Source organism: Tenrec ecaudatus, chromosome 10 (assembly GCF_050624435.1).
Source record: "Tenrec ecaudatus isolate mTenEca1 chromosome 10, mTenEca1.hap1, whole genome shotgun sequence".
NCBI lineage: Eukaryota > Metazoa > Chordata > Mammalia > Afrosoricida > Tenrecidae > Tenrec > Tenrec ecaudatus.
In genome coordinates, this window is record NC_134539.1 from 44,343,174 (window position 1) to 44,355,826 (window position 12,653).

The window sequence follows — 12,653 nt, forward strand, 5'->3', positions numbered from 1 at the left end:
AATAAAAATTAGGTCAATGGATGACAGACAGTTAAGCAGATTGATAGACAAATAGATTGCTAGAAAGACGACTTCTAAAGTCCCTACTCTGATGGGGATAAAGTAAATGCGTATTTGCACAGCATGAACAGTGCTGGTGGGAGAACCCAGGGGAAGAATTGAATAACCAATGAGTAGATTACAAACCAAGTGCTTCCTGGGGGTTGAGCCAACAGTGTTTGTTTTTAACTCCCTGAACGTATAAGATAATCGAGAAATGACTCAAGGATTTCTTCTGATCTGGGCGACTGGGTGGTTGGTGATGCCATCGAGTCAGTGCTGACTCACAGCCGCGCCCTGTAGGTTTCCGAGACGACCTACTTTTGGAAGAAGCAACAGAATACAGATAAACAAATGGACTTGTCCCCAACCGATATAGGACCTCATGAATTTAGAAAATGCAACACTCCTTTTTGCCTTAGTCAGACCTGCCTGCATCCCCTCAAAGCAGAGGGTGTGAACATGAAGCGTCACACACACTAAGGCTCCCCGGCGACCCTTGCAGCCATGCGTGCAATGACGAAGGAGTACCGCATCTCAAGAGATTACGTTTGTTTTCCTCTTCATCATTTTGAAGACTGGTGTTTTTATTATTGTTGTTTAGTTTTCCTTTGTCTTTTATCTCATCTATTCCCTGATCATATTTCAAGGTTTGTTTTCGCTCATCAGAATGACAGGAAGTTTCAGAGTGTGTTTCCTTCAAGTTTGGCCTCAACCTTATTTTCAGGATTAGGCGTTTGTTTTTCTGTTTGCCTCCATGGCAACCAGGCCCAGAAGTCCTATATATAGTCATGCAGCCTTCATTGTCCCCTTTGGCCATTGTATCACAATCTTGTGCATCCAGGCCAGAGACGCCACCAGTGATGGAAGACAAGGAGGTGCCAGAGCCCTTGGCCGGGAGAAGTTCAAGACATAATCAAAAGAAGGAAATAAAGCAACGTGGCCCCTTAGACACGATCCAGAAGGACTTGACACCGTTTGTGCTCTAAACCTTCGTTTCTAATAGAGTTTTCTCTTCGACTGGCCCACAGAGAACATGTCTGAGGTTCCTCAAAGGAAAGGCTTGGAAAGCTGCCTTTGTGATGGGGAGCTGCTGTTCTGGATGCCAACTGCCGCTGCTATAGCGGCCTCGCGCGGACAGCAGGAATCTCGACCTGGGGACAAAGAGGCTTCATCCGTTACAGAGGAATTCAGACAGAATCGATGGAATCTTTCAAAATAGAGATTTCCGGAGTTGGAATCATCTTATCTTTATGTTACTGTTTTCCTAAGTGTGTATATATTTTTGTGGGAATGCTGTTTTTACTTATCCTATTTATAAGGATACATTTATGTGTATATATATAGAGAGAGAGAGAGAGAGCAAGAGAGAGAGAGAGAAACTTTTGTTAATCCTTCATCTAGATCTATGTAAATTATGTTCCTTTTCAATGTTCTTTTGAGGTTAGGGACAAAAAGATGTCTAAAGTGCTGGACACTGAAATTGCCATAGGCCAGCCCTTGCTGCTCCTGAACAGTGATGATAACAGAATTTTCCCCACCCAACTTCCCTGGCCTTTTGTTCACTCATACCGTTTTTAATTTTTGAAATTCTCCTTGCTAATCCACTCCCACGATTGTTCTGTGTCCTTCTAGAAAATGTATCCAGATTCAAACAACAACAATCTCCAGAAGCTATTGAATGGATCCACCTCTCTGCCTTGTATTTAGCGATTCCCTTTGGAAGCTCCCAATTTCACAACTGGATTTCTTCCAGACACACTAAGGAATCTAAGCCATCTTGTCTGCAGCCTCTGCAGGTCACAGACCTATTCCACCAGATTTCGATTAGGAACTGGAAAACTAGGAGCAATCCTTTGTCGCTTAGGCTCGCCAGTGGGTGGTTAAAGAAACCGCTTTGGGGGGAAGGAAGGGAGGCACGAGGCTGTTGGCATTGCCCACGTGGGATGAGGGGACTTGAGGGAACAATGGGAAGGGAAGAAAGGGGAAGGCAGAGGACTGCGGGGGAACATAAGTGGATCGGTGAGAAGACTGGAGGTGGCCAGGTGGCAGTAAGCCTGGACGTTTGGTGCCTTGTTCAGGGCACTGTCACTTGACTGTCTGACAACGGTGAAGGAAGAGTCGTGCAGTTTGAGCCTGAACAAAGCGTAGGGCCCTTCATGAACATCCAGAAGGCACACGATGTGTGGGAAAAGTGGGGCCAGTGTTGCGCGTGTTGGGTTTGAAGACCTGACAGACAGGTTAGGATTTAGCTGGAGATTCGAGTGTATCTCAGAACGCTGACTAGGGTCTCCTCAGCAGCAGAATTCTCCACCTTTTCACTAGACTCCTTGGTCACTGTCATTCAGGTTTGTTCCCATAATTTAAATCGATCCTGATATAAGTCGAATACCCCTTTTTATTTTTACTTTTCACTTATTACCGCCTTTTATTATCACTATTTTTATATTCCCTGTCTTTAATTGTCTTTGAACGCTTGGCACGAGAGGGATATCAGCAACATATGCCCTTCCACCTTGTTGATAGTACATATCACGAAGCTTAAAATGAACAAAGTAACAGAAGCAGATGGTCATTCGGAGTTTGTCATAACTGGAATGTGTCACAAATCAGGGACCAGTGACTACCTGTAGACGGCCTTTATTAGAAGTGTGTGCATCCCGTGTGTCTAGCTGCACCTTGTCATTATCAGTATGCCTTTCTCAACTGAAAAATAATAACTTACAGATTAGAAATCATGGGGTTTCTTTTATCCTTCTCCCCACCATCCCTTGGACAGTTACAATACTAGTGGTTAAATTAGCCACAGATAATATTCACTTCTGGTTGCTTATTATCAACCTGTAGTTGCTACATCGCCCACAATCATTGTTCTAAACTTGACTCTGGTTTAGAACTTGAGGATCTGAAATTCTCGCGCACTCTCCCCTGCCCTCTGCTCTGTGTACTTTTCTGTTCCGTCTTCCCAACTCTTTCTTTTCTCTGTGGGAATTGTGGCACTTCTATGTTTCGTTGTGTTAAGAGGGTGACAGTTTGACTCTATTCAATGTTACCAACATGCATGAATTGAGGTGAGGACGGCGACTTGAACAACCAGTTATTTTAATATCCGGTGTCGCCATCATTAAGGAACACATCGAGTGATGCTGTTGTCGTTGTTGAGTGTGCCATCAGGTCAACCCTGGCGGACAGTGAGCTCAGGGGAAGCTGGCGAATTGTTCTGTAGAGTTTCCTGGGTGTTGGGGGGTTTTTTAGTTTTGTTTTTTTTAGATCATTTTATTAGGGGCGCATACAACTCTTTTTACAATCCGTACATCCGTCATTTGTGCCCACCACATTTGTACATATGCTGCCGTCGTCATTCTCAGAACTGGGAGAGCAGGCGACCAGTTCTTTCTTTCCCCAACGAGCACTGGTGGGTTTAAACTCGCAGACTTTCAATTAGCAGCTGAGCACTTCGGCCACCAGAACTCCTTATTTAACACTCAACGCCATTGAGTCAATTCCGGATCACAGTGACCCTGTAGGGCCAGGCAGAACTGCCCCTGTGGGTTACCAAGACTGTGACTCTTGACGGGAAAGAAAGCCACATCTTATTCCCTGGGAGGGCTCCATGGTTTCAAACTGCTGGCTCCTTAATTAAGACTAGTCATTTATTAATGAACCCTTTGGATTCAGTTGATAGACCTCCCTCCAACCCCCACCCCTCTACTCTCCACCCCCGCGGTCCCACCTCCCATCAGTCACCAAGTGGGGCTGGCTTTTTCTTGCTTTCCCTTGCGCTGTATCACAATCAATTATTCACATGTCTCTCTGAGAGAGTGAGTTGCTTGAGGGCAGGGATCAAACCTTTGTATCCCAGAACAGGGTCTCCCATTTACTTAGATGTCCAATAAATATTTGCCGAATGAATGGGTGTAATTTAATCATTTGCCCCTGGCATCTCAGAAATTTCTTGCCGAAAATTATTTGTCTTTTGTTTCCTCCTGGTACTTGACTCACATTGACCAAAGAGCCTGTCCCACATCTGCCCGGAAATGTAGCTCAAATATAGTTAAATGTGGTGGCAGGCTCGAAGGTGCGTCCATGCGTCCACCTCTTCACCTTCACTCACGCCCTCCACCTGGAGCGGCAGAGCAGTAAGAATGAATCCTTCTCCATAACTTCTCTGTGTCAAGCCGGGCGGGGGAGGAGGCTGCCCTCTGTGACTCGCACGATTTACTGCCCAATCGATTCTTACTCTTCCTTGGATCTCCCTTAATTTTTCTAGTCGCGAAACTTTCCTTTTACTGCTCTTTTGTTCTCTTTGCCTCTTTCAGGCCTTTAGCTGGTGGCACCACACACACACACGCACACACATGCACACGCACGCACACACACGAGCACACACACACACACCACCACCCCCAGTCAAGTTTATTATTTCAGGCCTTTAGTTGGCACCACACACACACACAGAGACTAGTCAAGTTTATTATCAATGTTAACAAGAGAATAGTTAAGTGATAACTCTTAGGTTTGGGGAACACTAACATCAAAATTATTTCTGTAAAATCTTTCTGCATCGAATGGTAACATGATTCGTGACCTGAACAACAGCCCCTTTTGTTTCTCTCCTTTCCCATTAATTACTACCTTGTTCTTTTTACGTTAGTGCTGTAGGTTCATAAATACTAATTACCCCAATATTGCAGCTAGGAACATCAGAAAATGTGACAAAATCGGTGAGTATGAAAACACTGGCAGCAATGAAAACGGCTTGTATCCCGCCGGAAAAACCACATGATTGGCAGCATCATTGTAATTGATAATCATGACAGCTCTGCGCATTCAACTCTACTGCCATCGAATCGATTCCCTCTTATAGTGACCCTGCAGGACAAGGTTGAATTGCCCCTGTGGGTTTCTGAGACTGGAACTCTGTGAGAGCAGAAAGCCTCATCTTTCTCCCACAGAGTGGCAGGTGGTTTCAAACTACTGACCTTATGACTAGCAGCACAATGCATGACCCACTATGTCACCAGGGCTCAGAGTTTTAACCTCGATGGATGTAGAAACTGGGTTTCACAGGAAAAACAAAATCTTACTGTTGTTAAAAGTAACTACCAAGGTGTTTTTGTAAAAATGACACATTGCTGCTGAGTCACTGCACACAGATTGTATGGACGGTCACTTTGGGGTTGCTCCTTTTGACAGTGTCACCGATGAGGTCTGTACTCTATGCAGCTCCTTAGTGACACCACAGCCTTCAAGCAACCGAGCAAGTCTGCTAGCTGTGGAGAAGGCTTAGGGTTCCGTAACAACAGCCAGCGAGTCTGCTCACTTGCCTAAAAGATCCTTGTAAGGTCCCCTGGGTATCTTCTTTGACCTTGAATTGTCAGAGCCTGCCAGCAGCTCGGCACTAAGAGGGCCCTGACAATGTGTTTGCAGAATCAGAACTATTCAAGGTTCAAGAAAGCCTCCCTCTGTCGTGTTTATTGTTCTTCCAGTTTTTTGCCTCTTGCCTTTGTAAATCCAAATATCCTGTGATTGTTCCTGCCTGCGCTGGTTAAAGTCTGGAGGGAAAATAAAGAAATACTTTGAGTGCTTCTCACCTGGGCTTGGCTGGATTTCTGGGGAGCTAGAATTAGCAAGAAGCTTTCCGTTTCTCTGACTTGAGCGGGAAGGAGATGCCCTGGAAGATCAGCCGCCTCCCCGCTGGTATGAAATCCTGACCTGTTCTAGAGCCACCACGAGCGCTCATCTCCCCTCTGCATCCACGTTCTTGTCTTTTCCTGGCTAAACCCCACCTGAGGCATTTTTGTTTCTCATCTTCTTTGAACTGATTAATGTCTTTTTTAGGCAACTCAATGATATTTCTGATCGTGAATTGCTCCAGTCTTTCAATCACCTTCCCTTCTTCTTTGTCGTGGGTTTTTTGCTGATGGACTATTGTTGCTCTTTCTCATCCCTTTGAGTTGTGTCAGGTACCACCATGGGATGATGAACCTAGCAGCCAAACCCATAGCGACACTAGGATACCGGTGCTTGATAAGAGTTTTGCACCGACAGCTCTTTGTTCCAGTTCTGACTTTGTGAGTTGCCACCATCATCCTCAGCTACCTTATCAGGAAAACTGGGGTGGGGACCTGTACCAGATATAGAGAGGTTAAATTGAGCCAAGACCGTACATTCCAAACCCACACCTCTGTGTGCTGTGGCCATCCATCTATGTGCAATGTCCACTTTGATCCAGCTTTTGCTACTGTAATTCTCTTACCGCAAGCAAATGACTGGTTGGCTAGCTAGATATACTTTAATGTACATATCATGTAACCTCACACTGGGCATAAAAATAGAGTCAAAATCAGAGTGTTAAATGTTTATCTTGGGTAATATGTCGCAAGGTTAGAAATAGAAGGTTATGCTCACCTGTCTTCGAAGGTGGACCACCGGGTCTCTGCTGCTGTGGCCTCACTGGCCGTCCTTGTGTGGCCCGTGGTTGGGTTGCAGTGCATTCTCAGACCTGTGTTGACATCATATCTCCACCCTGCCCTTCCATGCCCAGAAGTCTGGCTCTCCAAGCATGCGCAGAGAAGGAAAGAACAGCTTTAATGATGATCGTAACTGAAGTGCCGTGCCCGTCACGACTAACAATCTGTTTGCTGTTCTAACCTGGCCACAAATGACGCTCTTACGCTTCCACCTGTGCTTCATGAACAACCTGGAGTTTCATGTGTAGCTTAGCAAGTGGGCTATTTTTTAAAAAAAGATTGGTGGAAGTGTACATGCTCAGGTCTTTGACACTTTGGTGCCCAGAGTGTTAAAAAATTGTACATTATTCATAAACTCCAAGTGAAAGACTTTTCTTTTCCCCTCTCCCTCCCTTCTTCTTACCCTAAAAAAATAAAAACTAAACGGGGTGTCCTGGACATTAGGAAAAATAAGCCACAAGGGGTGGGATTTGCTTATTTTTGTAGGTAAACCTCCTATCTAATTTTAACCGGGGGAAAAATGGATTTTATAACATGCAACACCCCACCACCACCACCACCAAGCGGTTGGTTTAACATTGCCATTCAAGAAGGCGGGAACTGCCCTTTCTTGGGATGCCTTTCCCAGGGACTTCGTGCACATTTAATTTATTCACCTTTCATATCTTAGGTGAACACTGGAGTTAAAATATGTAGCTTTTTCTTTTATGAGATGGATGAAATAATGTGCGGTCAGCCCTAGAGACAAGAAAGATGTGTTAAGTTAAAGGAGGCCCTACTCCCTTGTAGGGATCTGCCTAGGAGATCTACTACATGTTGGGTTTGGGGTGCGTGGAGGGCAGGGGAGATGAATTCACCTGGCTTATCATCTGAGTGGGCACCATTTCTTCCTTTCTGGCTTTGCAGTACAGAGCTGAAGCTGTCAGCTGCCTGGTGTCTGCCACGATTACAAGCATCCATACCAAAGTGGGTGCTGTGGCGGGAGCAAACTGCAGCCGACAAATGAGACGTGGACGAGCCTTTGGGATATTTGCTTGGGTCTCTGGTTGGACCTGTGGGTCCTGAACAGGTCAAGGGCAGCAGGACCTGGCTCTGGCCTTGATACAGAATCTCTGCCCAGCACAGTGGAGAGGCCAGAGACTTTTCAGAGTGACCTGGGAAGCATGTCACCTGCACTCAGGATCATGCCAACGGGGGAGGTGTAGGATATGTTTTGCGCTTCACCGGCCCTGGGTTTGGCAACAGAAACTGCAAGTCTTGAGGGCTTAGCTGGGCAACCTCGTGACCAAACCACGAAATGGCAAACCCACCTGCTATTGCAAGACAGACGGAGTGAGAGGTTGACAGTCACGTTATTGTGATCCTGAGAGGTTCATCTGCTGGGGTGGAAGGAGAGGGCAGAGGAGATAAAAGATGAACTCACTCATGTCTTTCTTTTCTTCCTTTGTCTTCCGTGTACACCTGGTAACGAACCCTTGGAGGCTTGGATATATTGTTCATGTTTCTTTTGTTTCTGTGTGTGTGGCAGATTTGTTTACAATTTCCAAAGGGGCTTTTTTTTTGGCCTCCTCAATCTTGAGGAATATGAATTGAGGAGGGGCGGAGGAGAACAAGAAGGGAAGGGACCTTGAGGCTGTCGGAGACGGGGGATGGCCCCACAGAAAGGGATGCTGCTCCACTTTTGTTTTTCTTTTCGAAGAGGCTGCTGGGACGGAGGGTACTCATTTCATCAAATACGGGTTTTACAGAATTCCTCCATGTCCTGCCTCGGGGAATCTTGCTTTGGAAAATTAAGTGTCCATCAAATCCGGAGGAGGCTTGTACAGTTTCTGCCCCTTTGCTACCCCCACCTGCCCCAGGCCCCCGGCTCTTTGAAAGGCTTAAGAGCCCTTTGTTTTCTTTGCGAGGAAAATTACGCCTAAATTCATCCGCGCGGTGTTCATGGCCTTCATTTGTGTTCTTCATGGGCAGCTGTAGGTTGAACGGGGCGATGCTGATGAATCCCTAGCCTCAACCGCCCCAGCCCTGTGCTGGGGAAAGGGCCCTTTGCGCATGCGGGCTGTTTCTTTTTCCTTTACTTAAAAAAAAAATTTTAAGAAAAAACTCTGAGATGCCCCCCCCCCTCCTCCCCTCTGGATCAGATTTCTCCACCACATGCCATGGAAGCTTCTCGAGCTTAAGATTTGTGCCTGTCATTTCCGATCCTACTCTGAACGGCAAACTTTAAAAATACCTTTCAGAGAATCTTGTTTGGAATTTCATTTTAATGGCATTTATGAATAAATCTCCATCTTAATGCTGAGTAAGCTTTGCACATCCATTTCAGGAGAATGCTGTCGGATTTTTTAATATATAGTTTTAAAATTTAAATCACTCGACAGTGAGGGCATAAAACATTTTTATATTTGTGAGTACCATGTGCTTCAGCATTTCTGTTAAAGACCAACCCTCCCTCTCTCTGGTATGTTTTTTTTTTTTTCATTTTCATTTCGCTGCCACGAATAATTCTGGGCTGCAGGCGAGGCAATATCGCGTCCTCTGCTTCCCTCCCTATCGTGGACGCCGGCGTGCCTTCAGTGGGTTGACTGGCCCCGCCGACGAGGAGCGATGTTCGGTGCCAGCCGGTTGCCATGCCGCCGTTTCCTTCCAAGAACAGTTTGCTTTCTTCCTTCACTTTCAAACTTCTCCCCTTAGGATTTGGGGGCTCGTCCTCCCTCCCTGCAGGGCCCTGTCTCTGTGTGTGGCCGCATGTGACCCAGGCTCCGGAGGCGGAGATGTTTATCCCCTTCCAAATCTGAAAGCCAAGGCCAGAGGTCTGGGTGGCCACCCCGCACTGCGCTCTCCGCGCCCCTGTCACCGTCCCCGTCTCTCCACAGACTCGTCCTACTCGGAGCCTCCGGATGTCCAGCAGCAGTTGAACCACTACCAGTCCGCCGCCCTGGCCAGGACCAACAGCCGCGTGAGCCCCGTGCCTCTCTCGGGGGCCGCTGCGGGCCCCGAGCAGAAAACCGAAGCCGTGCTTCGCTGCGAATTCTGTGAATTCTCCTCTGGCTACATCCAGAGCATCCGGCGCCATTACCGCGACAAGCATGGCGGGAAGAAGCTCTTCAAGTGCAAAGACTGCGCCTTTTACACAGGCTTTAAGTAAGTGGACCTGAAGCCCAGAGCACTCGAGGGTTAAAAATACGACCCACTGGTGAAAACGGTCAATTTTATGCTCTGTGTCTTTTACCACAATAAAAATATACAACGAAATCAACAACCCACTGGGCTGGTCCCTGCCTCGCCCCTCATCATCATCTTTTGAGTTCAAAACCGGAGCGAGTGGGCAGCAGACAGTGTGGGAGTGAACTGAAGGATCTCCCCAGTCGGTGCCTGAGCCACGAGCTGTGTACCCTGGGGGCTCTGCTCCCACGTTAGGTTCCCTGCTCCTGAATTCCCTCTTTGAAAGGAAAAAGCTCTTAAAGCAAAATGTCATAGACAAGTCTTAGCAGTAGTGTCCCTCCCTGCTACCCTGGGGGGGGGGGGGCGAAATGCTTTGATCCTTGGGATCATAGCCTATCAAGACCCCTAGAGAATCAAGATCCCAAGGAAGACCAGCCCTGTGCCTGCAGAGAGAGCGCTGCAGTCTAGAAAAAGAGGAGCTGAAGTCGCGTGTTCTCCAACCCGGCTGAATTGGTGGGCTCGGAGAACAGTGCTTCCTGTGATTCACTAGCCACGTGGCTCACCCTTACCTGTGAGATACCATTAGCCGAGTGGTTCCGAGCAGTCTGGAGCTTACCTGCTTGGATTTGAATCCCGTCTTTGCTGCTTAATGGCCGTGTGACCCTGGAAAGCTACGGAATCTCTCTTGTTTCTTTATCTGTGAAATAAGGGTTAATAAACAAGACTGACATTGTAAGACTGGTGATGATTCGATGAACTGGTGCCTTTGAAATAGCACTATAGTGCCAGGCACAATGCAAATGCAGCTACGTTATCAACAGGCTACTAAGCATTCCAATATTATCCATAGCAAACTATCATTATAATATATGTCATCTAGAGAAAGCTATTAGCTTCGGCTTTGATCGCAATCAAGGCGCGAGGCCTGGGCTTCCTCGGGGCACAGAGAAGCTTTCAAAGTCGCCTTTGTGGCCAAAGGAAAAGATGAATCGGAAGACAACACATCTTCCTTCTACCAGTAACTCGTTCTGCCAGGGGTTTGGTAGAAAATGTATTATACTCTGATGATGACCTTGGTCCAGCTGTTTTCCAGATAAACATGCGTGTGACCTTAGAATTCAGCTAAAGCGAAGGGACCCAGGTAGCGAGGGACCATTCTCCAAAGGGAAGCGCTCGGCTAATAGGAAAGGAACCTTGCCCATCAACTCTTGGCTCCATCCATTTTTATGAGGCATCTACATCTATTTAAGGCTGTGTACATTTTCAGGTTTTGAGACTGATGGAAGGGGAGGCAACAAGGCCATCCCACTCTCAGCTGCTTCCGTTTCCCTAATCATCAGCCATCAGGCCCTCCTAAGCAATCTGCCCTGTACCCTTTCTCTTGCCTGTGAAGAATCATGTAGGTATTTGATAAATCAACCTCACTTTCAAATAGTCCCTCTCCTTTAGGCATGGTCAAATACTTCTTCTAAGAAGCCCTGGTGGTGCAAGGATTTTTGTGTGTCAGCAGTTGGCTGCAAACGACAAGGTTAGCAGTTCAAACCCACTAGCTGCTCCACAGGAGAAACCTGCGGCCGCCTGCTTCCACAAGATTACTATCTGATAAGCTGTAGGGGCCTCTCGCTTCCGCTATGAGTTGGCAATGACTTGATGGCCATTTAGGAGTTTTGGTTTTGTTCTTTTAATAGGACATGTCTAAATTTAACAATTAGGTGTTTGGGGATATCTGTTTTTGTTTTTTTTTCTCCAAAGGAAGCCCTTAACCCAGCCAAGGGACAAAAAACTGTGTACAGAGCATCTGCTGCAGGTTGGGTTCAGTTCCCGGATGACAGGAGCCCACAAGCATGATTAACCACTATGTTTGTGGCTGCTCGAGTGGGGGTGTCCTACCCAGAAGCACTGTGGTGGGGTTGCTGGCCAGGGGGTGGGGGAGTAGAATGGCCCCTTGTCACACTGACCCCCTCTCCCCATCTCACAGATCTGCTTTTACTATGCACGTGGAAGCTGGGCATTCGGCGGTTCCGGAAGAGGGTCCCAAAGATCTTCGCTGTCCCCTCTGCCTCTATCACACCAAATACAAACGCAACATGATCGACCACATTGTGCTGCATCGAGGTAACCTTTGTAGCTGTTTTCCTGGGGTGCAATCTCTAGCGGGAGGGGGGGAGGAGGTGGCAATGCCCTCTCATGTGACCAAGGCCACTTTGCCCTGTTCCCTTTGCCTCACCTTGTCTTCAGGCAATAAATCACACTGATGGCCGCAGTGTCAGCGGGATAAAAATGGCCAGGCTGCCGGATGGTTTCCTCCAGCAGGTGGGGATGCTGGGTTCCACGGAGCGTGCAGTGCGCACTTGTGTAAAATTTCTCTCTTAGAGAAGGGTTTTAGAAGGGGTTTTATGCTCTGAGTTTTCTACCCACCCCCTCGCCCACAGTCATACATAGCAGGCACCTGAGGAAGGGGCGAATGAGAAGCGGGTAGCGATGGCATCTTGTAGGATATGAAGCGGTATATGGTATCAGGGATTCTTTTGAGGGCAACCAGAGTGCTGATTCCCGAAGCAGAATGTGCAGCTTCCCTCGAAATGGCTGGGCCAGAGAGAATTCTGAAGAATCAAAATGGTGTGACTGCTCTGAAAGGGCTCACTTTAAAGGTCTTGGATCAAGTGGTAGAAAAATTCGGAACAATACTCCGTCCTAAAAGAGACCAAGCTGCATGGTCAGGAAGATAGAGTCTGGCGGAACCCACAAGGCTATGACCTTGAGTCATCCTTCAATTCTGCAAATGAACTCACACACTGTTCTCCACCACCATCACCCTCCCCCCCAGTGACTCAATTTTAAACCAAACAATAGAGCGTTCTGTAAGGAGAGCCGTAATACTTGAGCGGATACCTTAGAATAATCAACCATGGGAGGTGACAAGGGCAGCATTTCCCCGCAGACAAAGTTCAGAAGGGTTAAGACGTAAGGCACCGT

The 12,653-nt window shown here is 47.2% G+C and overlaps 1 protein-coding gene across 7 annotated transcripts in view; it reads left to right on the forward strand.

Annotated features, from left to right (window-relative positions):
• ZNF462 (zinc finger protein 462) overlaps nucleotides 1–12,653 on the forward strand; it is a 151,399-nt gene that overhangs the window by 105,771 nt on the left and 32,975 nt on the right. For all 7 annotated transcript variants that reach the window (XM_075560274.1, XM_075560271.1, XM_075560275.1 and 4 more), the window contains 2 exons: nucleotides 9,389–9,656; nucleotides 11,656–11,792. In XM_075560274.1, coding sequence (XP_075416389.1) covers nucleotides 9,389–9,656; nucleotides 11,656–11,792 — 405 coding nt within the window. The remainder of the gene's footprint in view (nucleotides 1–9,388; nucleotides 9,657–11,655; nucleotides 11,793–12,653) is intronic.